Source organism: Homalodisca vitripennis, chromosome 1, assembly GCF_021130785.1.
Source record: "Homalodisca vitripennis isolate AUS2020 chromosome 1, UT_GWSS_2.1, whole genome shotgun sequence".
NCBI classification, from domain to species: domain Eukaryota; kingdom Metazoa; phylum Arthropoda; class Insecta; order Hemiptera; family Cicadellidae; genus Homalodisca; species Homalodisca vitripennis.
Window position 1 is genome coordinate 187,358,320 of NC_060207.1, and position 27,258 is coordinate 187,385,577.

At 31.5% G+C, this 27,258-nt stretch overlaps 1 protein-coding gene across 2 annotated transcripts in view; it reads right to left on the reverse strand.

Moving 5' to 3' along the window:
* Window positions 1-767: 767 nt before the first annotated feature.
* Window positions 768-27,258, reverse strand: part of LOC124352915 — a 92,425-nt gene continuing 65,934 nt past the window's right edge. Inside the window, exons 15-16 of one of the 2 annotated variants that reach the window (XM_046802642.1) lie at window positions 22,461-22,582; window positions 768-3,901 (exon numbers count right to left, since the gene is read on the reverse strand). In XM_046802642.1, coding sequence (XP_046658598.1) covers window positions 3,745-3,901; window positions 22,461-22,582 — 279 coding nt within the window. In that variant the 3' untranslated portion in view covers window positions 768-3,744. Of the gene's footprint in view, window positions 3,902-13,444; window positions 16,020-22,460; window positions 22,583-27,258 lie in introns of those variants that run through there. The other variant, XM_046802643.1, reaches the window with a different exon arrangement.

Here is a 27,258-nt window from a genome sequence, read left to right on the forward strand (position 1 = left end):
TATACCTTTTTTATAATTTTTTGCTTCAAATTTCCTTATTGGTCAACTATGGTTAGTTTGTTTTGTACATCTTCGTTACCGACTTATTTTAGATCACTTTAGATAGACATGGACTCCAAATTCTATAAGTCAAATCTGTCATAGTGTCAGATTTCAGACACTGCACTAAACGGAAGGTGAAATGGAGCAAAAACTCAACATTTGCATTGAATCAACCCTTCCCATCTTAGTTACCTATGGCAAGAAGTGTTGTAACTTGAGTAGAGCATTGAAGAAAGGTGTTACCGATTTCTTGTATCATTGAACAATGGAAGATTTTAAAAAGTGTCAACTTTTAACCCTTTCATTGTCAAAAACAAACTTAAAACAAATAATATACTCCATTTATACAATGCAAGGAACCTTTAGGAATGAACCTGAATGTTACATTTTATAATAAAAAGAGTTATTAAATTTTGTTTTATAAAGCTTCAAATACATTAAAAACTTGGTGCAGTTTCGTTGATCAAAGCAAAATTCTCTGATTTTTGGTCAATGGTGTTTATACACCATTCATATAACCCCATCAATGGTGTTACAACTTTATTTGACTTTTTCAGGTTAATAAGTCACTCCATATAAATATTTTTTATAGGATGAGGAAAATTGTCCATGTCACTCCACAGCTATGCTTATACTTAAGTTTTTAAAGAAAATGTTTTTATGAAAAAATCATAAGGGGTACAACAGGAAGTTGTATAAAGAAGGTTTAAAAACAATTAATAAAATTGTCAACAATTTATATTTTATTAGGGGTTTTCAACAAAAATAGTAATAAATTTAATACAATTTATTATGACTTACGATACTAATGAACCAAACCTGGTGGAAGCCTGATAACATTATTTTATATCATGGAAAAATACTTTGTTCACCATACTAAAGACAAATTACGCCTTCACCAATATTTTAGATGTTTTACAATTTTATATAAAAGTCTCTGGGCATTATTCTACAATAGGCTTCCAGTACTGAAGTACAATACTTTTGTAGGAAGCTAACAGTTCTTGTATTATCAATTAAAATTTAATTTAATGTCTTAGCACCTCTTGAAAATTTTAGTATTTACAAGTATACATCTAAACATGGAAGGTTCCTTATAATATGAATATAAATATTGGGAGTACACAAAATGAAATTTCATTAACTCCAGTTTATGAGTTGTAAATCTCAAGAAAACAAAGTTTTTCTTATTATTTTTATTGGATGTGGCTAGTGGTTAAAATATACTGTCCAAATATGATTCTAATATTTTAAGTTCTTGTTATCTATCAATCGGAAAAAAATAAATTAACAATATAATAATTTATATTAAGAATTTTACTTATGCTCATAAATTCGAAGCTCATTACTGTAATCTAAAAATTGTGCGTTTGATATTGTCATAATCCTATAGACTGACAACTTCTACTCTAGAATACATAATTCATTAATCAAAACACACATGTTTAACTTTAAATAATCTGAGAAATTATACTCCTTGATTATTACATTTCCTGTGATAATTAAGTTAACTTATTAAAGCTTATTTAATGAATAGGAGACAATATTTTAGATTTGCCCTGTAAGGTTATAAATTCAAGATAAAAAACATTACTTTAAGTAAGGTAAGAGTGATGTAATGTTTTAGCAAGATATTACCAAAGGAAAAATTATTGTTTTACTGTAGGGGTTGGTCTCAAGATATGAAAAATAGAAATTACATTATTTTTAAACCAATAGTATAAAATGGAATAGGACCATATTTTTCTGCAACTCAACAATTAAGTTCAGTACAAAGTTGCCTAATATTCATATAAAAAATACTTTGGCACTAACAGTTAAATTAATGTTAGTAAAATAACATTTCGATATTTCCTGAAATTTGTATATTTTACAGAAGTTGGTAAACGAGAAATAAAAAATAGGCTTATCAGGTAAGCCATCATTCCTCAGAAGATGGACAGTGCTATTAGTTAACACATCATGGGAACCGTGAATTTGATGTTACCCACATAAAGATCTAGTCCACTTAAATTATTCTACTTCCAAAATTACTATTTTAAACTCATTTTTTATTACAAATTTCTGTCAAAGTAAAACTTAAATGTAATAAAATTGTTATTCTTTTAGAAAAAGAATGGATTTAATTAAATGTCAATGAAAAGTACATCAAAAATATGTTTACATCATAGTTGATTTTTTTTATTAATAATACATGACTTTATTATAACAAGACGAGTTGGAAAGATATTTTTCTTTACTGATAAAACAAATTTCACAGAATGGATTTGTGCAAGAAAAACAGACACTTTAGCATACCACAGAAGATGCTGGAAGGAACTGTTCAAATTTCAAGTTGGACGTAATATTTCTTTTAATATTGGTATAGTACTATTTATTTTTGACAATCTGAACATAGGAAAAATCTATTTTTAAATCTAGCAGATAAAATGAGATCAAAAACTCAAAGAATATACATGTAACATTGGAAAATCATTGTTACAAAGCAATATTAAATTGTTATTATGACTCCAGCAAAACATTTTAATCTATAACAGAACTCTGGCAAAAAAATCTATATAACAGATCATAAGTTGGCCTTTACAAGAGATAAATGAGGGTAGGAATACCAGACATGAACTATTACTATACAACACAACTGTTTATTCAATATTGGCCACTTCAAACTTTATGTTCACATTGGCTGCTAGTCAGTATTACAAACATTACCTCTATAAAATTGTACCTTAACAGATCTAAATTTAGATTACAATGAAGGCTGAACAAATAGGTGGTATACAAAATATTTATAACACAAAGTTGTTCAGTCACTATTTATATGTAGAAGATCAAAAAACACACTTATAAATTTCATAGCTTTGACATTTCAAACCTATTTTCATTAATTGCATGATAAAATCACAAGGTCATATAAAATAAGAAACTTGTTAAATAAAGTAAAATTATTAAAATGTTTTGTTTTTTACTGAGATTTTACAAGTGACTGTTTGAATTTACATAATTATTTACAACAGTTACTAATGTAGATGAACTTATTCAATAAAAAGTTAAATAAATTCATAATTTGAATAAGATATTAAAATACATAACACAATGAAATTTCTAAGCCTTTAAGGTGTACTGTATATTTATTTATACAGGACCAAATAAACTAATGAGAAATGTTAATACATTAGTCTAATGACTAATGAAGAGTTAATAAGCCTTCTCATAATAAATACTACAAAGTGCAAATATATTTGACTAGAAGGTCTCCAGTTTAACAGAACACATTAAATATAACATTAAACTAATTTTGGTATAAAATTATACTGTCAATATTTAAATAACTAATAAATAAACTTACAAACTATTGTTCTAGAACACAAGAATATAAAGGAGTTGTAATACAGTATTACTGTACCCATAGTATTTAAATGCTAAGTTCACAATTAAACTTTATTTGGACGGTGTCTATATAGTAATTTATAGATTTATGATAACATATTTATAAGTCCTAATTTTGTTCATTTAGTGTAAAAAGAGTTACTAAAAAAGGGTCATTAAAAATAACTTATTAACTTTGTTTTTCTAATTTTTACAATGAAGTTATCTGACATAGATTATGTTTTTGACACTTCCTTTTTGTATTTCTTTTCCACTAAGTTTTACAAAGAGTTGTCATTTTAATGTTAACACAAGTGTAAAGTTAAGGCAAGACTGTTAAGCAGGATAATACTTGACCCTTCTTTGTGGCACAAATGAATCCCATGTCACGGGTTGTTCAGTTCCAAATCCTTGACCTACTAAGATCTCTCCGATGTCACCTTCTGAATTGCGTAGAAGTAAGTAGAATCGGCGAAAAGTCTCACCTGACAAACTGAAACATTGTTTTGAAAATCTACGGTTAGTCCACAGATGTTGGTACAATAAAACATAATTATGTAAGCAATTTATTTATTTCCTTGTACTATAAGAAAAGTAAAAGCTATTATTGAAAACATAAACAAGGTTGTTTGAAAACTAACATTTTGTTTTAAAATCATAGTAGAGTAACAATGGCCATTTTGCTCTTGCCCACTTCCATTCCTTGTCTTGTTGGCTCTCCAGCAAATGAAGATACAGGACTTAAGGTTGAATATATTGTTGCTTTCATCGTTTAAAATATAAATTCATCTAGCCTGTAAGTAATCAACCTGTGATACTTCTGAGCACAAAAAAAATAAAACTAGCAGATTCATTGAACAATCTGTCTAATTTATTATATGGAATAATAAATTTGTCAGAAAGTGGGTATGCCAATTTAATTGAAGCCAAACAAAGATATGAAGTACTTGTAAAACACTATTGCTTTATGATATTGCTAATACATTTTTAAGGAGGTGTGATCGGTTTTTTTGCTGGAAACATTTTTATTTTATTCCTAGATAACTTTCTTGAAGAGAGAAAGAGTAGACTAGTTTTTTATTACTCCACGAGACATATAAATTAGGAAATTTGGACAATTTTGTAACTAGGCCCTTATAAAGACCATTTAAAAATGTAATCTAATTTTTTTAATTCCAATTTTTTATAAAAATTAACTTGTCATAATTAATTTTCTTATATGTACTGTAAAAACTTTATATCCTTATCTTCGGAAATCTTGTCATTACAGGGAGATGATATACATGTCACAGCCAAAGTAATTAATCCAGCTATTATATATAATAACCATTATTATGTATAATAGCTAGTGATTTTGGTCATAGTGATTAATAATGCTCTGTTTATCACTTTATACAGCCATTATACATATCTGACTGAAGTTGGTTAAAGTGAATAAACATGCCTTTTATCACTTAATCCAGCCTTACGACAAAATATCCATTTGGATTAAATTTAAAATAATGTTTTAAATAATCTTTATACATTCAAAATTTGTTATTAATTATTAGTGTCATTCCATCCTTTACAAAAATCAATTATTCCACCAAGATTTAAACAGAAAACTTAAACGTCAGCTGGACTTTATCAAATATTATGGACTGTGTTTACATTTATGTATCCTTGATTCTTGTTTACTTTTTATACTTTTGTTCTAATGTGTTTATATTTAAAACTTCCTGAAGATTGGAGTATTAAATCCTCCAAAATATAGAAGTGGGGAAAATGTTCTTTCTTCAACTTCAAACAGTGATTTACTATATATATATATATATAGTTTGCAATCTGCCAAGCACCAAACTAGAAATAGTTAAAACTAGCTAGTTGTACCTAGTTCACCGCATGGACAAAGCTTTCTTTGATTAGCAGCAGTATTCTCCAAATGATCACAACTTTCTTAGCATTATTTTACTAAGCATTCTATAATAATGACAATAAGGGAGCACAAAATAGTCATTGATTGGTCAGCATTATCAGAATAAGTTTAAGACCACAAATCCAATTAATTATTTCATATCTTCATTGCTGGAAGATTAAATAAAAGCTTGGTCTTGGCTTTTTGTGTTTTCTAAAGCTTGTTATTTGACATCATAAATGCTTGAAAAGTATTTTAAAGTATATGTATTTTTAAGTTATGTATTTTCTATAAAATAATAGTTGACTTTGTGCAATGCTGTTATACTTACGTATGTCAAAATAGTACTTAGTAAAAATGACTGGAAGGGTTAATTGGACTTTGATTATTGAGGATTTATGCAGCATTTGTGCAAGACTATTTCCAGGATAGGAGGAATTCCCCAAAAGGACAGATGCAATCCTATCTTAACGAAGCTAATTAAATTCCAATATCAGCATATTAGATTTAACTGGAGATTGTATTGGGCACAATATTATCAAATCTTTAACAAACATATTTCACTATTCCATAGGCAAACCACTATTCCATTTTTTGCACTTTCCATTCCAGATGACAGGATCCAATGTATGAATGTTTTTATACTGCTGTTTCATGCAAAAAATCATCATGTTTCTTTCAGTTAGTTAAACCTGTGACAGGATCAACTCTTTGCACGATTAGCTATGTTATGTAAAGCTCATTTGCTCTGCTGTGCTTTGGTATTGTGCACCTGATGAGGCAATGAGCATATCTCTTCACCTAGATTATGGACTTCAGATTCAGATACTAAATTAAGCAGAAGATGAAATGGAACTAAACTCAACATTAGCAATGAATCAACCCCTCTCACCATAGCTACATTATGTGACGTTACTGTCATTAAGAATGATTCAGGACTTATTGGTGTATGTATTTTTGGTAGGTCTCTGTCTTTATAAAAATCTTGGATACATATTTTGCTTGAAAACACTGAAAAACGCTCTGTAATAATGCAATGGATACAATTGTAACAATCCTAGCTTTCTTCACAAATTTGTCAATTATAAGATCTTGAACACCCTCAAATTGGTCATAAATAACATGGTTCTATCAAACTTGACACTGGGCATATAGGATTTTCTCAGTTATGAAGTCTCATTTTCTAAGGTTTTATTAATACGCAGAGAATTTTAAATTTTAACTCAATTTAATACTTTTTGTCTTAAAGAATAATGGTTTCCAAAAAAAAAAAAAAAAAAAACTCTCTCATAACAATGCCACCTTAACTTATTAACTAAATTAATTATTATTTATGAATACCTATAGATAACAAAACAACAAGAAATAAGAAAAGGGAGATATAATGGAATTTAATCACATATCTTGTATTAAATAAGAATCAGAATATTCTTTATTAACAATTTCTTCAAGAAATGTAATAGTGTCATACGTACAAAATCATGTTTTATAAAATACACAATAAAATGTATAACATTAAGTCTAGGTCATTTGAAAAAATTCATCCATATGGTAAACTGGATTGTCCAATAGGAGATTCTTCAGTTTCTTCTTCAATGTAGCACCAGTTTCTTCCCTGACATCTTGAGGTAGGTGGTTGAGAACTTTAATACCGGCATATATTGGTTTTCTTTCAAATAGAGAAGTTCGGTGAGCTGGTAGGTTGAAAAGGTTGGCATGTCTCGTATTATAGTTGTGCAGGGCAGTTCCTCGGGCAGGTGGTTTAATTCCATCTCACAGATGTATAATGCATAAACAGTCAATATGTGAAGGTTTTTAAAGTGCTCACGGCAGCTCTCCATATGATTTATGCCTGCTATAGTTGTTATTGCTCTTTTTTGTAGTATTAGAATCTTGTCCATGTTTTTCTTAGAAGTACCACCCTATGCTGCAATACCATACATTATGTGAGTTTCACAAAAAGCACGATAAATTATTTTTGCAATTTCAGGTGTGCTAATTTGCATCATTCGTCGTATTAAATATATTCCAGTGTTTAATTTCTTGCATATGCTGTCAATGTGGGCTGTACAAGTAAAGCAGCTGTCAATGGTAACTCCCAGAAAATATGCACTGTCTTCCACTTCTATCTCAGGCAAAGCTGTTTCCTCCCTTCCTCTTCTGACAAACAGGAATTGCTTTGTCTTTTGTGTATTTATAACTAGGTCATTCTCGTGGCAGAACTGAGTGGCTAGGTTTATAGCAATTATTTAAAGTGAGGCCATCTCATAACTTCATTACTTGCTATTATGACATCTTTGAGAGCTATGAAGCTCCTACTCATTGCTAGAAAACCACCTTCTCCAAATTGACCATTCCTTCTCGTTGGACTACTTTTTCTTTAGGATTAATCTTCATATTCACTCTAGAGCCAGACCTTGATATTTATCAGAGAAAGCGCATGATTTGCACAACACTAATATTGTAGCTCAGGAAAATGATCTTCAACTTGTGGACATTCCTCACCATCACTCGAGAGCCAGACCTTGTCATTTATCAGAGAAAGCGCTTGATCTGCCCAACACTGTAACATTGTAGCCCAGGAAAATGATCTTCAACTTGCGGACATTCCTCACCTTCACTCGAGAGCCATACCTTGTGTATTTATCAGAAAAAGGGCTTCCTTAGCCCTTATGTCCGTATTTATGTAAATTTTGATGACAAATATGAAAATAAAATATTCATATCCTATTTTGTGTTACAAACTATTAACAAAATTCAAAAATTCAACCTTTTTTTATCTTAAACATTCTTTCAATAGTGAGATTTTAATTTCATAATTTACCATTTCCTGAATGTTTAAAACAGAAAATAAATTGTATCTTACCATTAGAATTATGGCTTTGAATACCAAGAAAAACAAATCTCTTGATTGTATCAAATTTTTCTGATATTCTCCCTAAATATAATAAAGAGAAAAAAAATACATTCTTCATGGAGTATCTTCTCAAAATTTAGAATACAGTAAAAAGTAGGTTCCACTTTGACCATATTCTCTAAGATACATTATTTTACTAGAAATAATTTTAAAATTAACATAGGGAGCGAACATTATGATCACCTTGCATATATGCTTGAGTAACCCTGACCAAGTAGCGGTTATTGGTAAGCCAAATGGTGTCAGGGCAAACTTTATTACCGAAATACCACTTCTCCAGCAAATGGAATTGCAATTAAACAAAGAATATAATATTATTACAAAATAAATTTTGGACTGTGTCCAATGTACCAATATTCCTGTGCATGCTTTAAAATAATGTTAAATTATGATGTTGTTATGTGTAATGTCCTCTTGAAATATAAAATTGAAAACGCATTAACAGTTTTGAAGGTAAATTTACAAAAAAAGTTACTATGACAACTTTTACCCTAAAACTGGCACTTGTGTGATCACAATGGTGTGATATATGGGCAAGTTCAATCGCTAATAAAATAACTTTTATAAATAAACGAGGCATAGAACAAGTATGGAGCCACAACGATGGCAAGGTGCGCGCCTACTGTACACTACTGTATACTGTATTGTCAGAGTCACAGCAGCTTGCGCAAGTCCCGGCCATATGGCTGTATGGTGAAAGTCAGCAGTGCAGTTACATGTGGCTTTGTCCACTTCGTTACGAGTATAGCAATAGCAATAGCAATAGCAGTGGTGTGGTGTGCATGCGCATGCCAACTGTCACTACGGACAGAACTGTGTCTATTAACTTCCTTTTGAAGGCAAGGTAAGATGTCCGAAGGGAAATTCAGGTCATTCTTATTACGCACCTGTAAGGTCATTGTGATAAGGAAGATAACAAATGGTGCAGCCCAGTTCGCTTCGGTTAGTTAAAACCCAGTCTTAGTCCTAACTTCCCCTGGTAAGTAGGACATGCCTTACTTTACTTTATTCAGGGTTTATTATTGCATCAACGACACTACTCGTGATCACGTTTTAAGAATTTTAAATAGTTTATTCCTCTGATTAGTCAACGGATAGACCAGAGACGGTGTAGTAAGGTAGCGGAATCAACATTTTTTAACTCAATTACAAAACTAAACCATTCAAATGGCTAGTAATTATTCTTATTAACACCTAGCTGTTTCCCGCGGCTTCGCAAGCTTTTCGTAAGCGTTACCCGCGTATGTGCACTTCTGGCTCAAGTAAATTATATTTCCAACGCCGATGTAGAGTTTGCTTTGTTGCCACGATCAAGAAAATCTGTATATGTTTATAGCCATTGTACACGTACATGAGTTTTATTATAAAGTGGTCTAACACTCAAGCTTTAAGTTCAACCAGAAATTTATCTTCAAGACAAATATACATCATAACTTAGCGCCTTCAAATATTGTTTGGCTATTAAATATTCGTAACTGTCTCGTAATTGCAGTATATAATGTGCAGGCGCTTTGAAAACTATTATTTTTGGCAACGCCACCTGGAGGCGAGTTACATCAATAGACATAGCATAGAAACCTTCTTCGTGGAAAAATAAATATACATACAAATTTTCGTAATGATCGGTCAAACAGTTTACGATCCCATAAAGGACAAACACACAAACGTTCATTTATATATATATATATATATATATATACAGGGTGTCCAAAAAGTCCCGGGTCGGTTGAATATTTTTCAAAATATTTAAAATAGAGCTACAAAACCTTACACAAAGTTACTGGACATAAAAATCTATTTTATCACATATTCAGTGATCGGCTACTTCCTCAGGGGGGCGGCCCGCTAGGAGTCAGAAGAAAATCTTAAATGTAAGCATAGGTTGATATGCAAATCAAATTAAAGGTCTATATTAGTAGAGTACAGAGCCACAAACCCGACCTCAAACGGATAACCGAGTCAAAAATTGCAGCCGTTCAAAGATGGCTAGAGTTTGCAACTTAGGTTAATGTAACAAAATTCCCTTGATGAGATTTTTGACTTTAACTTTCCTAACATTACAAAATGGACATGAGGTGTTTCTTGAGGTGTTTGATGGTCATTTGAATATCTCATTAAATTTTAAACAGTTTTGGGTTAGTAAAGTTAAAATCAATAAACTCATCAGTGTATTTTGTTACATTAACCTAAGTTGCAATCTCTTAGCCATCTTTGAACAGCTGTCATTTTTGACTCGGTTGTCCGTTTGAGGACGGGTTTGCGGCTCTGTACTCTACTAATATAGACCTTTAATTTGATATGCATATCAACCTATGCTTACATTTAAGATTTTCTTCTGACTCCTAGCGGGGCCGCCCCCCTGAGGAAGTAGCGGATCACTGAATATGTGATAAAATAGATTTTTATGTCCAGTAACTTTGTGTAAAGTTTTTGTAGCTCTATTTAAAATATTTTGAAAAATGTTTAACCGACCCGGGACTTTTTGGACACCCTGTATATATATATATATAGATTATGTATTGTATAACAGTATTTTTTTATACTATAATTACAAATTTATACAGAATTTAGTTTGTAAACATTTTCTTAATACATCTCAAATAATTTGGAATTTCCGTGCAGCATCAAATAATATTTCAGTATCCAATTTTTAACTATTCCCAAACTGATCCATTAGGAAAGAAACTGTTTGTCAATTTACTGAAAGGTATTTTTTGCATATTATAAGAAGTTTTATTTGGTATATATGCACAATTAAACTTTAATACTACCATAGTATTTAAGTTAGTTGGTTCCTGGTGTTTTCATTGTTATAGGGAACCCTTTATAGAATATATTATATTAGTATGTTATATTCACAATCAATATATCATACAATTATTTATTTGTTAGGCCACAGTTGTAGCTGTAAGACATTTACTGCTAGTGGAATATTACTGACAATCACTGCAATCAACCAAATTTCCTTCTTTCACAAGTCTTCTTTAGTTAGATATTGTTTATTATAATATGAGTTTTAAATAAAACATTAATTTAGCATTACTCCTTCATGCAGCAAAATATCCCTGACAAAGCAAATAAAAACTTTTCACTTACCAAAAAAACTTCATCTCAGTATAAAAAATGTAAAGTTAATTTTAAAATTAAATAGGTTTATTACTTAAAGATATTGTGAAGATAATTTGAAATCATGTATTAGAAACGTTTTAAGTGCAATGTTCTTGTGTACAAAATAAGATAATAGAATTTTTCATCATATAAACGAAATAACTCCTCAAGCCAGGGGAGGGCTTCTTGACTGAGTTTAGTTTATTTACCTTTACTGAAAATTATCACATAAGGCACAAAGGATGATCCATAATCACATCTGGGTTCATTAATTTGACCCTATATCAACTTCAGTAACAACAAGCACCACAACAGAAGCGATTAACTTTCAGTGTCAAGGCCAGTTGGGGTAGCCTCCTGAATCACCCTGTGTAGAATTGACATAGGACTGGCCATTGGCACTGTAAGGATTCAATAAAAATCATTTCTTGATTCTTGAATGAATTCCAGATATTCATCTAGGATAAAAAAATATCTGGTTGTAATTGAAAACGTGGCATTAGAATTGGTTGTTTATGAATGAAGATCTTGTTAAATGTACAGATTAGGAACCAATAAGATCTTTTACAGCTCAAGTTGTCAGAGCTTTTTTGCGTATATTGAGTAGGGGATATTGGTCAGCATTGGTAGCCAATGGAAGGGAGTAGTTTAATATCCACCAGGTCTTTACTTAAAATCAAATCTTGCTTTGCCTAATCCCTCAATGAATAATGGCTATTATTGGGGGAGAATAATGCTGTTCTCAAAACTAATATGGAAAAGTCAACCAAATTCTTGGGTGCTCATTTTGATTGTGATCTAAAGTGGGAAACATATCAAATACCTTTGTAAACAAATTCATTTATACATATATATATATATATATATATATATATGTTTTGAGATGTTTGCCTTCTTTCGCTGATCAGGATGTTCTTAGGCTAGCTTCTACGGGTTTTTTTAATCACGATTGATTTTCTGGGGCTATTGTCATACTATTCACTTTCAAAGAGTTTTCTCCTACAGAAAAAACCTTGAGAATAGTTTTTTAAAGAGTAATTCCCGTCCGATAGTACCCTTAAATTAACAAACCTTTAAATCTATCACACCTTGATCATTAAGTTTGAAAATCGTCATTACTACCCAGTTTTGAATCACACTAACAATACCAAATCAAAAACAAAACAAATATTTCATCCCAAAAATTATGATACAAAACTTTAGTTTTCTTTTACGATCCTAAATTTTTAACATACTTCCAGAACAAAAAAAGAAATATCAATACTTCCAAACCAAATATAAGGCAAGGAAATACTTAGCTGTAAGGACATTCTCTACTTTATAGGAGGCATTTGAAGAGTTCATAGAGGGAGAAGGGCAGTATATCTCTTTAGATAGTACTTAGCATCTTCCTAGTTTATAATCAATTTATTATATTAATGTGTTTAGTTACAACTTATTGTTGAGTCTGATCTTTAGGTTGTAGGTTTTATGTGTATTAACGTGCGTAAAAATTCCATAACAAATTTTAAAATTCATATTGTATGAATAAAATTATTTGAACCAATCTTTTAGTCTCTTCGCCAAAATATTGAGACAAAGTACCATAATTTCCTGGTAACCTCAATTAATATTATTGGTAGATATTAGTGAAAAATCAATGTGAAGTAACAACTAGCAGTAGTGCTCCTTGGAAGGGTAACCTTAAAAATAATAAATGAGAAAATTGTTTCATGATCTTAGCTTCTGAACAACCTTACTCTTTAGAGTTATTGGAGCAATTCAATGTAACTAATAATTTAAGTACACAGTTTCCAATATCAATTGATCTGATTTGGAAAGTCCTCACACAAAATATAAATATATATATTGGAAATGTTTTACTTACTATTAGTTACGTTGCATCCCTGCTTATATTTCTATATTTTAATATCAGTAAACCCTACAAAAACCTTTTTTGTGCACACATAATTTGTTTGAACAAAATTTTCTAGAAAATGTGCAAAAAAATTGTAATCTCTAGCACAGATTTCAATTTACTTGATCCAAATTGTTTTGGAAAATTGTTGTTGAGAAAACATCATCTTACAGCCAAACTCAGAACTGGTTCGAGGAAGTAATATTTTACAACAACGAAATGAAGAACATATCTGTTTTTAATCATATGATTTATTCAATACAATAATAAGAATACTTCAGTTTCTCATAACAAAAGTAACAACACAAACGTTTTCAATTCTCAGAACATTGTGCATGTATTTCTAGAGAATGGTTTTACTTCTAATATTCCCTTAAACTTAAATGACTTAACTCTAAAATCACAAATGTAGATTTTATGGTAAAACTACAGCATTAAGATGATGCAAACCATTTTAGCTGGGGAATTTTTTTCAGCATTATATGATAATTATTAGCCCTGAGACAGGAATAATATAAACATTCATTATTCCACAAGAATTGTCTTAATTTAGCACACACTGAAATCATGTTCAGCCAGACTAAAAATCGATTACATCACCGTAAGCTAAATCAAGTCAGATTGACAGGAATTTTTTATTAAAACTATCTTGTTATTACATGAAAGAATTAATGTAAAAATAAGTAAACACTTATATTTTATATATAAATATCCTACAATAAGTATGTATAAAAATATGTTCAACAATCAATTTATAAAGTGCACTACCATCAGGGGTTATAATCCCAAATCGTTGACTCCTTTGCATATTAAACATCTATACTACATACAAATGCCCAACAAGTACCCATCGTCTAGGTGTTTTGATTGGCTGAATACTGACAGTCATGGCTAACAATAAGCCATCCAATAATGAGCATCAAACTCAGAAAGAAACCATTGGTAATTCATAATTTTTACTGGTTGAAATAATGGCTATTTAAAAAATTTGTGTCAAGAACACCAAGATTTTGTTAAAAATTCAAGAAAAAGCCAAATGTTAGTAACTTGTTTATTTGGGGTCAGGTTAAATATACCGAACAATTGTTCAATTTGGAAATAAACAAATACAATGTAAATTTACTTGTAAAGAAATACACAAGAACAGTAAGACATTGCTCGTCTCAGTAAAGTTTGATCAAATTCTACTAAATACAGAAAAGAAAGTTTTTATTTTTTTAATTCAACTATTAGTAAATTTTGAAATCGGAAATATTTATTTTAGAAACTATTTTTCAGCCATGGCATTGGTAATTTATAATTAACTGTATTGCAGACTTTCCTTAACAATCCAATTTTATTTGGAAACAGCTCAATTAAAATTAAATTCAGATTTTAAAATTCTGTATCACAATACAATTGGATTTAAAAAATACAATGAACTAATATCATATTATTTTAGACATTATCTTAGGAGTTTTTCTTAATACAGCAATTTCCAAACAATAATGATAACTAGGCGCCTGAATACTAAATTTTTAAAATGTTAGAAACACAAACTGGTGCTATGGGGGACAAATAGTTAAAAAATATGTTGTTTAATCTTATCAATACATCTAAAGTTTACTAAAGTGATCCAGTTTACAAATTACCTACACAATCATAACAGAGAAACCAATGTCGAAGACAGAGATACTCAGAACAACCGGTGCCAATGCAGTTTCACTTATTTGTGGACATTATCCCTTCCTTCATACATCTGTTACATTTCTTTATAATTTCAAAAATAAAATACCAGTTGTGTGTTTTGTCACTTTACAAAAAACAATTATTCAAAATCATGAGAACAAGACATAAAATAATAAGGATAAATTAACAAAAAATACAAATACTCATACCAAAATGTCACATAATATGGCAATATTTTCTACTGCATATCCTGTATGATAAAATGTATTCACTGTTCTTGCTTGAAAAACTAGTTTGGATTAATAATTTTTAAACAATTAACTATTAAAATTGTGGTTTTAACAATAATGAAAATACAAGAAAATTATACAGTAAGAAATGTAATCACTCTAAATTTACTAGTACTAAATATAAAATTGTATGTGCCCCAAATAAATTAAAATTTGTTGTTTTAAAATAATTCAAACTTTGTGGTTTTTGTTCTAATTTTTACTTAGATCTAAGGGTTTTTTAATATTATGAGAAATAAGTTGTTAAATGTGTTTTTTTTTTATTATTTATACGCAGATTGATTTTTAAATGACTATTTTACACTGTAAATAAGGTTGTATATCACAATACGCATACTGTAACACTAAAATTCTTCTTCATTTCAACCTGTAACGCTGTAGTGTAGCCATATGGTGGCAGTAGCATTTACAGTACTCACACAGAGTGTGATCATTTTATTTTACTATCTTGGCTGATACGAGTTAAAGTTCTTTCATGCCCAACAAATATTAAATTGCTACCATAAACTTAATATACTAGTATACAAAATGTAATAGTTTATACCTTTGTTATAATAGTAATTATTGCTCACTGGTTGTCCAAAGAGGTTTAGTTATTAAAACTAATGGGGTAATAAACATAAATAATCCTAAATCTAGAGTAAAAAATATCATAGTAAACAGATCAGGTCAACGTTCAGCGGATGGTTAGTCGGCCACTCTAGTGGCTATTCTAGAATAGGAAGACATAGTTGAAGTTTACAGACATTATTGCCCACGAGCCACTCCCCCACATCTATCCCACTGTCTAACTGAAGTAAGATCTGCAGTCGATGAACGTCATCCGTCACCTCCTCACTGTAACATTTCCTTTCTATTAGCACTCTCTATCTCTGTATAGCACAGCTACAGTACTATTGTTTTATAGAATTCATAAATTTTAGTTTTAAAAAATGAGTTTGAAAAACATTCATAATACATACAAAATATCCAATGCAGTCACACAAACATATGGCACCATCCAGATCCATTGCAGATCAATTGAACTCGGTGCAGGTAGAAGTTATTCCGCCAGGATATTTTTCTATTAATAATTTAGTTTTCGTTCACACATAATATAGCAAACATGTTCATGTTCATTACTCAACTATAATTTAAATCTACTGTGAATGTCGAGTTTAGCTCCAGTTTACCTTCCTATTAGCCCATTTGTTTGTCAAAAATGTTTGTCTTTGGTTTTACTCTGCTGGAGAATATTTTGTCTGCCCTTAATCCTCTTTTTTAAAAAAGATCTTCCAATCTACATTTTCACCAACGTTCCAGCTACATTCTTGTAGATCTTCTATAAATCCCACCTGATATGAATTCAGGGCTTTTTCAAATGTAAACATATGGAATGTTATATATTTTTGTAAAGGTTCATTTTAAAATGGCAGTCAAAGAACATTTAAATGTAGAACTTTATTTAATACACAATAATGAGTGCAGTTGTAAGGATATAACAAATTTCTTTTAACATTTACTTTCGCAAAAAAGCCAAAAATGTTATATTTCAAAATGCAACATAATGTTTTCAAGAATTCTCCTTGCAGTCCTTACCTAAATTTTGAAATTTCTAATTGATCATATCACTAAATTTTCAAATGCTAGCAACATATGGTAAATTGTACATAATTTTGTTCGTCTTTGCAAACCGGACGAATTTTTTATTTTTTATTTTATTCCTCTTATTACTTTTAGTTTGAGATTGATAGTTAGTTTATATTGTACAAACATTAGTAAAATACGAGAAATGTAAAAAATTGGTACATTTATTTTTTTTTAATAAATTTATTCAAAACAAAAGGTACATTGCTGGTTTTAGACTTGTTTTAAGGGGAAACACATCAAGTTTTGGCTGGCTTAGTTCGGTAGTGCTGAATCGCGCTGCAAAAAGCGCTGGCGGCAGTTACATTAAAGATGTAAGAATACTTCTTAACCTAGAGTATACAGGGTGTTTCAAACAGAACTTTACAGCTTTGAAAATTCTTATAAATTTATTTAAAACAAAAGGTACATTGCTGGTTTTAGACTTGTTTTAAGGGGAAACACATCAAGTTTGGCTGGCTTAGTTCGGTAGTGCTGAATCGCGCTGCAAAAAGCGCTGGCGGCAGTTACATTAAAGATGGCTACCTTTACTCAACCGGACCGTGCTAGATATGTGTTTTGGTTCAAGGAATCAAAGTCGGCGACAACAGTTCAGTCTAATTTTTGTACCAAGTATGCTAAAGATCCTCCTAATAGACATACAATTTATGAGTGGTATTAATGTTTTGTAGAAATGAGATGCTCAGTAAAACACAAGAAATCATCAGGTTGTCCAAGCACGTCTGATGAAGTCATTGAGCAAGTAAGACAAAGTTTTGTCAACACCCCTATGAAATCGACCCGGCGTGCATCTCATGAGCTGCATGTCCCACATACGACAATTTGGCGTGTGTTCACAAAATGTTTGCCTTTGAAGCTGTACAGATTGTTATTTTTACAAGCCACTAAATACACTGATAAAATGTCCGAAAGACCTTCTGTGCAGATATGTTAAATCAATTGGATGATGATGAACATCTCGTGATAACCCTAAGCTAAACATGTTTTGTGCATTGAGCAAGAACAAAATGTAAGGTCCATTTTTTCTATGAAAGAACCATCAGTGCATAGTGTACCTGGATATGTTGCAACAATTTTAGATACCACAGATTAATGAGGATGATCGAGAACGAAATGAAACACCACCACACTATCTTACTAATGTATGGAAATTCTCAATGACCGCTTTACAGGTCAATGGATTGGCCATGCTGCACCAATTGCATGACCCCTGCGTTTCCCAGACCAGGCACCGCTAGACTTTCTTTCTGGGGCTTCATCAAGGATGTACCTCTTTTGCCCACCACTCTACCAGTGCAGGCCCGTGGCGCAGTATAGCGGGTAAAATGGTTATCACAAGATAACCAGATCCAGCATCGTTGAGCGTGGCTGCTAGTTGGATAGGTGACCGCTGAGCTGTCCTTGCAAGCAGCCAGCCTGCTTGGCCATTGGTGGTGGTTCATAAGTCACCTTCAAGCCGTTGGTATCCAGGCGTAAGAAGCCCTCTCTTACATTGTGTAGCTTCTTAGTTCTAATTTTATTTGGACCTCTTCAGACGAACAGACTTCAGATTCTGTGACAGCGTCAGATTACAAACACTGCACTAAAAGGTGTACTGGAGCTAAACTCAACATTCATGTTGATTCAACCCTTCCCACCATATTATGATAATTTAATTCTTTCAACAGTAATCAAGTTGAAATGTTCATCAATTGTGCTTCATTATTGAATGAAACAAACATAAATCCAGGACACAATTAAAAATACATGTTAACTAATTATAACTAAGCAGATGTAACATTGCATGACGTTTTTTTGGAACTGATAGTCTTTAAAATTCCACATGTTCCTCGGATGGTTCAGAGAAACGATTCTTAGCTTGGTGTCAAATTCAAATTTAAAATATCCTGATGTCTAAATTGTTCAAAATAGCAAGTTATAAACAAAGTTATGTCATTGAAACTCGTTTTACAAATTTAATTATTTATTTAAAAAACTAAACAATAGGTTTTGCAAATAGAAATGTTTGTAAAATCAAAGTTTATCTGGCTTACTAACCTCATTGTTTTCTTATCAGAAGCTCAAACCGCTCCCTGTCGACCATCTAACAATATGCTAACCTGTTGTGAAATCCTGAACTGGCAAGTCAGAAGAATTCCTACAGAACTTTAAATTTCTGGCATAAATCGGTTTTAATTTATATACACTGTGGGATTTATTTATATACATTGTCTTTAATGTGCCCCCCCACACAAAGTAATCTAATGGTGACCTTGTGGGTCACCCGAAGCCTCCTCTCCTACTTATCCAGCGATAGGGAAAGGCATTGTCTAAATATGTGCAAATATCCTCACCATACTGCAGAGATGCTCCAGACTACATTGAAGTTATGTTGTTAACCAAACAGCTGGAATAATCTGCTGTTGCAACATTTCCAGGTATATTGTGAAAATAAGATTCCCTTCAATATAAATGACTCCAACAAATTAAGCTCCTACAATACCCAGTCAAACGTTTCACTTTTATGGATACTGTAATGGTGTTCTCTCAATGAGGGTTCACATCAGACCAATACTGACAGTTACACTGGTTTACATTGCCATTACAAATTCCAAAGTTGGCTACTCCACAGACAGTAAATATCACAAAATATAAACACGTACTAGCTGATAATGTGATGAGGTGTTACCAATTTGTGTGAGTAAAGTCAAAAATGTTTGTCTTTGGTTTTACTCTGCTGGAGAATATTTTGTCTGCCCTTAATCCTCTTTTTTAAAAAAGATCTTCCAATCTACATTTTCACCAACGTTCCAGCTACATTCTTGTAGATCTTCTATAAATCCCACCTGATATGAATTCAGGGCTTTTTCAAATGTAAACATATGGAATGTTATATATTTTTGTAAAGGTTCATTTTAAAATGGCAGTCAAAGAACATTTAAATGTAGAACTTTATTTAATACACAATAATGAGTGCAGTTGTAAGGATATAACAAATTTCTTTTAACATTTACTTTCGCAAAAAAGCCAAAAATGTTATATTTCAAAATGCAACATAATTTTTTCAAGAATTCTCCTTGCAGTCCTTACCTAAATTTTGAAATTTCTAATTGATCATATCACTAAATTTTCAAATGCTAGCAACATATGGTAAATTGTACATAATTTTGTTCGTCTTTGCAAACCGGACGAATTTTTTATTTTTTATTTTATTCCTCTTATTACTTTTAGTTTGAGATTGATAGTTAGTTTATATTGTACAAACATTAGTAAAATACGAGAAATGTAAAAAATTGGTACATTTATTTTTTTTTAATATATTTATTTGTCTACATTATAATGTCACTTTCAAAATAGTCCCCATAAGATATTATGCACTTGTGCCAGTGTTTCTTCCAATCCTCGAAACACTTCTAAAATTTGATTTTTGGGATAGCCTTTAGCTCTTTCAGCGATGCACTTTTAATGTCATCTGTTTATAAAACAACGGCCCTTTAAGGTTTTCTCTATTTTTGGAAATAAAAAAATCACATAGAGCCATGTCTGGAGAATGGAGGCTTGGGCACTGTTACAGTACTGTTTTTGGCGAAAGATTCATGAACAAGCAATGAAATGTGAGCAGATGCATGGTGCAAAAGTCATGAATTGATTTTCCACAAATACGGATTTTTTCCGGATTGCTTCACGCAAATGGTGTTTAACTTACAGATAGTAATCCTTATTGACCTTTTGACTTTGTGCCAAGAATTCATGATGCACTATGCCATTAAAATCGAAGAACACAGTGAGCATAACCTTCACGTTCTACTGCAATCGACACCAAGATGATTGAGCCTTAGTTTCTGTGTCATATCCTTAAACCCATGTTTCGTCACTTGTTATAACAGGTTTCTGCATCCTCGTTCAGTAACTTCTCAGATCGTAATACAGCGATCATTCATAACTATTTCTTCCAATTTTTCCATGTTTTCTTCAGTTGATGTGCTGGGGCGTCCTGAGCGTTCATCATCTTCAATGTCTTCATCGCCATCTTTGAAACGTTAATACAACTCATAAACCTCATAGCAGACTCACCATAGGCCTTCGTTAACATTTCCGACACTTTGTTACACTTTTATTTAATTTTTACACAACAATTTTATATAAATTCTTTGATCTATTTTTTAACAAATACAAATCACTGAGTTGATAAAACATGTCAAGCCTTAGCAGCTCCCACTTAAAAAGAAACCAATGAATACAGCTGGAAATTTTTTATACTTCACGAGCATAAGCACCAACATAATAAAAAAATTGACAATAAGATTCTCCAAAACCCGAATAACTTTAAAACTCCTGTTACTTTTTGAACACACGTGTAAATAAAATATATATAAACCAAACTGATCGTCATTGTATTTCGTTTGAAGCTCTTATTTTAACACATCATTATCATATCATATTATCATTCATGATGTCAAATATAATTATACTTGGAAAGATTTTTTTGGTAATTCAGAACGTTTGCAGAATGTTTTGATTGATGAAATCTTTTAAGATATTGAGTTTGCATGCTTAATTAATTCAATAAGTTATGAATTTAATATAAAGTAAACTATGCTTGAACAACACAAAATAAATCTAAGTCTCTATCAGAAATGTCTATCTCATTAGAAAGTAAAATCATAACATAAAACCAATATATTATAAGATATAATAATATGCTAAAGATTTTATATTGTTTTGAAGAAAACAAGTGGTCAAATGTAATGAAGTTCGAAGATCAGTTTAAAATCGATTGACTGTATCAGACATCACAGTCCTGTTTAACCCATTGCGGATCGTATTGTTTTGTGCGCACGGGCGCGAATTAATTTACGGTCAGCGGCCGCACAAACAGCAATGGTGCGCCACATCGTATCGCTCGTTATTATATACTAGTATTCGTTCAGATGGAACATGAGCCTGCTGGGATATCCTTGATGTAGGAACGATAACACGCGAGCAAGGTTCCGGGGTAACAGGGATAATTATTTACCAAAATATAAAAATTCAAAATTCTTTGTAAAACTATAATAAATATTTGTATTAAAAGAAATGTGAATATATTTTAATTATAGCCTGTTTTATAATCTTTAAGTTGGTAGTCGTTCATTTTTTAATGACACAGATCACTGCTGTAGTGGCAGTTGTTAAAAATTTAATATCATGACATCACCAAACGATTAATTTGTTATAACATTTAAAATCAAGTTTAGCAACAATATTTAGGTACCACTGAAATGATGAGAGTTGTTTTATCAACACAAAATGTATTTAATTCTTATTCACCATTATAAAAACAGTATTTGAAGTGCAGAGATAATTTTGAATAAATGATTGTATATGTCAATGGAGCAAAAATAGCCTGCTACTGCAGGATTTTTAGCTGCCAGCTCTAGGGTTAAAACAACGTCTAAAACATAATTTTAGGTAAAGCGATGTCTAAAATATAAACAAAGAAATACTTTCTACGGTTCTCGCATGGAAATCTTTTGTAGAAACATATGTTTTATGCTTGATTTCAATTACATTAAAGAATCTGATGATGTGAAGATGATTAATTCTGAAATCTAAAGTAATCCCAAAGACACCAACAAGAAGTAGACAAACAAAGATAGTATAAAATGTAATTGAATGAAGAGGTTAACTTACGCATCGTAGATCTTGGCAGTGAAAATGTTGCCCAGGATGAGATTTCTTAGCTGTTCTGCGCCCTTCTTGAGCAACTCACGGTTCTCCGGTGGAATGATGTTTGCCAGTGAGCACTCGATTGCCTGTACAAAGTGTCTTGTCAGTTCAAAATTCAAGGTTTTGCACAAGCTGTTACAAGCCACTCATTTCTAAGGAAGGGATTTTATCCTTAACACTTTAAGCTATGTTTAACACATTCAATGTTGTCATTACCAGGGATAAAGTCCGAGTGCCACAGATGTGCCGTCAACCACCTTTCGGCATCATTCACTAATGCACTGCAAACGTGTTTGGGTCTGGTTGCATAGATCTGCCTGAGTAGTCAATTGTTGTGTTACATTGTTTTTTAATTATTATAAATGGTTTAATGATTTTTGAAAAGAGGGTGTTCCTGGATTTATTTAGTAATGAGTTTTTCCAAAGCTTGATATTGTATGATTGGACATAATGTAGGTAGCACAAACAATTACACAGATCTATTGAATGTAAAAACACCTTGAGGCTGACTTGAAATGTGTGATGGATTATCAGGGTAAATAACGGGAGCGCAGCCACTACACCATTGCAAACCACTTTTTACTAAACTGTTATTAATTAATTTATATTTTTTGACTCGAAATCATACATCCTGAAAAATATTCCATCCCTCATTTTTAGGAGTGTTACATACATAGCTGTTGTAATAGTAGAAATAGAAATAATATTTCAATAGAGCATTGTAGGCTTAGCAAAATACACGACAGTCATGAACTAACTTCTAAAAAAATGTAATTCAAAACTATCTAACAAAACTTGTTACAATCAAATTCTATGACTGGATGCTCAAAAATCCATTTTATGATCTTTCAGAATTTTTCAACATTCCAAATATAAATTTTCTAGTGTTTATATATTTATACTATATATTAAACTTTATATTTATTATTTTTAATCTTCTGTTTTGTAAAATCGTTTTTTTACATTGCAGTGGGTTTAACGTTTTTATATTATAAAATATTGTATTAGAACATTGCTTTTACTCTGTCTTTCTGATGTATACATGACTTTGTCAATACTTCTTGTAAAATGGCAATACATTTTTTTTAATATTACCCATAAAAATAGAATACAATACATTACAGTACATGACTAAAAAAACAATTAATTGTTGTATAAGCAAATACACAACTAATAGCTTTATAAACATTCACAGTACAAAGAAAGACACAACTTAACACTTTGAATCCCAAGCCCGAGCTCAGGCCGGGCTGTGTCAATATCGTCAATGACCCAAGCCCGAGCTCAGGCCGGGCAGTCTATTTTTAGTTCGTGGAGACTGGTAATTCGCATTACTGACGTTTTTAGAGGTTGTTTTTTGTTTAGCAAGTCATATTAGACTAATTTTATTAGTCTTTGGTTATTTATAAACGGTTACAAGCAAAAAAATATTATAACAGAAATTGTGTAACAAACAGCTGATACGACGCCGAGTCACCAACTACGCAGTTGTCAGCTGGTGCCGTGACGTCTGGACTGTTTACACTAGCTCTGTGTTTTACAGTGAATTATAAGTTATTTTAGCTACAGTTGTTTATAAAATTAGTACTTGGAGTTCTCAGTTATATTTTTTACTATGTTATTTATATTACATTAGTCAAGAACTACGTATTTGTCTGCTAGTGCCGTGCCGTGGCGTCTGTACTCTTTGTACGTCTACTCGTTTTGTGTTTTACAGTGAAATAAAAGTTGTTTTATTTATAGTTATTTATACAATTAGGATTTTGTGTTGCTCAGTGTTGTTTTATTATGTTATTCAACTCACACGCGTAAAATGGGTGAATTTTTGGATCCCAAAACAACGAAGCTTATCGTTGATACATTGTATAATACAGATTCTGACGATGAGAATTCAGATTTTGACAATGCTGAACCTAATGGTGTGCTAAATAATAATAGAAATGTGGTTTTTGAAAAGATAAGTGAGTTTATTGACGACTCTGGGTCTGAATGGGAGTTTGTGGATGATGAAGATGCCGATCCCGATTTTGAGGTAACTTGTACAACAGACAATCTAAGTTATGATTCTGATTCTGATAGTTCTGATAATTTATGCTTTGATCCATCTATCCCTTCTACTAGTGGCCTTCAAAAAAGTACAAATAAGCCTAAGGTATCTAAAAAAAGAAAGAGGATTTCTACTAATAAGGGTGAAACTAGGCCTAGGCCTAATGAGTTAGTGAAATCTGACAGTAGGCCTAATGTTTTGGTGGAAATAGAAAATAGGCCTAGTGATGATAATATTCAGGTGGTAAATGATATTGTAACAAATAGGCCTAGGTCTCAACCAAATAGAAGGAGATCAAAACCTACTGATGAAGAACTTGGTTGGAAATCGGATGATGAACAACCAGAACTTCCTGTGTTCAATGAATACAGTGGCATCAAATATGCTATTGATGAAAACTTCACCCCATTTGATGTTTTTTTCAATTTTTTTCCCTGAAAGTTTGATAAAAATATTTAAATCTGAGACCAATAAATATGCTAAAAGCATTTTTGACAAACTGAGAAGAAGCAATAGAATAAAAAAGAACAGTATTTGGGCAACATGGACAACTGTAAAATTACATGAGGTGTATTTATTTTTCTCAATAATTCTTCACATGTGTGTTGTAAATATGCCAAGATTGAGAGATTATTGGGCCAAGGACAATTTGATAAAAACTGGATTTGCTGGTTCATTGATGCCTAGGAATAGGTTTTTTGCATTATTGTCAAATTTCCATTTGAACGATAATGCCTCATATATTCCATATAACAGAGATGGACATGATCCATGTCACATGGACATGATCCATGTCACAAACTCAGACCCTACATTGACCACTTGGTACATAAGTTTTCTGAATGTTTCTCTCCCTATGAAAATCTCACTGTTGATGAAGGGACCTGTGGATTTAGGGGCAGAATTAGATTTAGAGTGTACAACAAGAATAAGCCGGACAAATACGGTATAAAACTGTACATCGTATGTGATTCTTCCACTGGATATGTCTTGTCATTTGAGATTTACACTGGTAAGAGTGATGATAGTAGCATAACCTCGCTGTTTCGCAGGCTACTTTCAAATTATTTAGACAAAGGACACACAGTATACATGGACAGGTTTTACACATCCCCCAAGTTATTCGACTTTTTGTGGGACAAATCAACAAAAGCCGTTGGTACATGTATGAGTAACAGGAAAGAGCTGCCAAAAACTGTTATACAAAAGAAGCTGGCAAAAAATGAGATTATCTCCAAAAGAAGAAAACACATTTTGTGCACAAAGTGGAAAGACACTAGAGATGTTCTAACTCTATCTTCTGTACATAAAAACACATCCTCTCAGGTGATAGTAAGGGGTAAACAGGGTCCAGTACAAAAAACAAAGCCTGATGTTATAATAGATTATAACAAAAATAAAACAGGTGTTGACAGAAATGATCAGCTTGTTGCATACTATCCATTTAAAAGGAAACAGATGAAATGGTGGAAAAAGTTATTTTTTCATTTGTTTATGGTTTCCATTTCAAACGCATTTATTCTGTACCGTTCTTCGAGGCCTGCACATCTCAGAAAAAGATGCCACCTACTAAAATTTATTATTTCTATTGGGAAAGCATTATCTGAAAAGGGAGGATCCCTTTATCAAGGGCAAGGGGACAGACCTAAAGCCAGCAGACTTACAGGCAGACATTTTCCTGAAAAAATTCCTCCGACTGATAAGAAGGTCCATCCAACAAGAGTGTGCAAAGTTTGTTCAGAGAAAAATAAGCAAACCACAGGCAAATCTGGAAGAAAAGAAACTGTGTGGTTTTGCCCAGAGTGTGACACTGCCCTCTGCCTTCCTGAATGTTTTAAATTGTTTCACACTAAAACTAACTACTTGTAAATAGGACAACATTTTCTCTATTCAACTTTTTATCTGTGTTATTTACCTTGATTATAAATAAATATATTTGAACTACAACTTCTTGGCTTTGTTGTGATGTGTAATATGTTATGGTTAGCTGAAAATAATCATGAAGAAAAATGTATAAACAAACTTATGCTTTATGTTCCAATTTTTGTTCTTCAGTATTTTACACACTTTTTATGGACTCAACATTTTCATTGATTTCAAAAAATTTTATATATTTACCTTGGATATATATACATATATTTGAACTACAACTTCTTGGATTTATTTTGATGTGTAATATGTTATGGTTAGCAGAAAAAAGTCAAGAAGAAAAATGTGCAAATAAATTTATGCGTTATGTTCCAATTTTGTTTTCTTCAGTATTTTACACACTTTTTATGGACTCAAGATTTGTATTGACTCTAAAAAGGTAAGTAACATTTTTAATTGTTTCATTTATATTTTTCTGCTTTTTAATTTTATATATTGGTTGCTAGGAAACTATAACTTACAATTTTTTTACAATTTAACTAAAAAATCCTTGAAATGGCTGGGACAGCACATATAAATATTGCTAAGAACCCGGGACTCAAAGTGTTAACAAAAGAACTACCTAACATGGCTATGATGACAATAATGAGAACTTTGATGCACTTAGAAAACTTGAACTCGTTTTACCTTACTCTGGAGTACCCCAAGCAATTTATAAGACAACTATTTTCATCCACCACATCCAATGAAATAAATTTTCTGCTTTCTTGTTCAAACATTTATTTAACAACTTTTTACATCTACTCAGCTATTTCCTGTTTTAAACCACTCACGTTTACATTTACC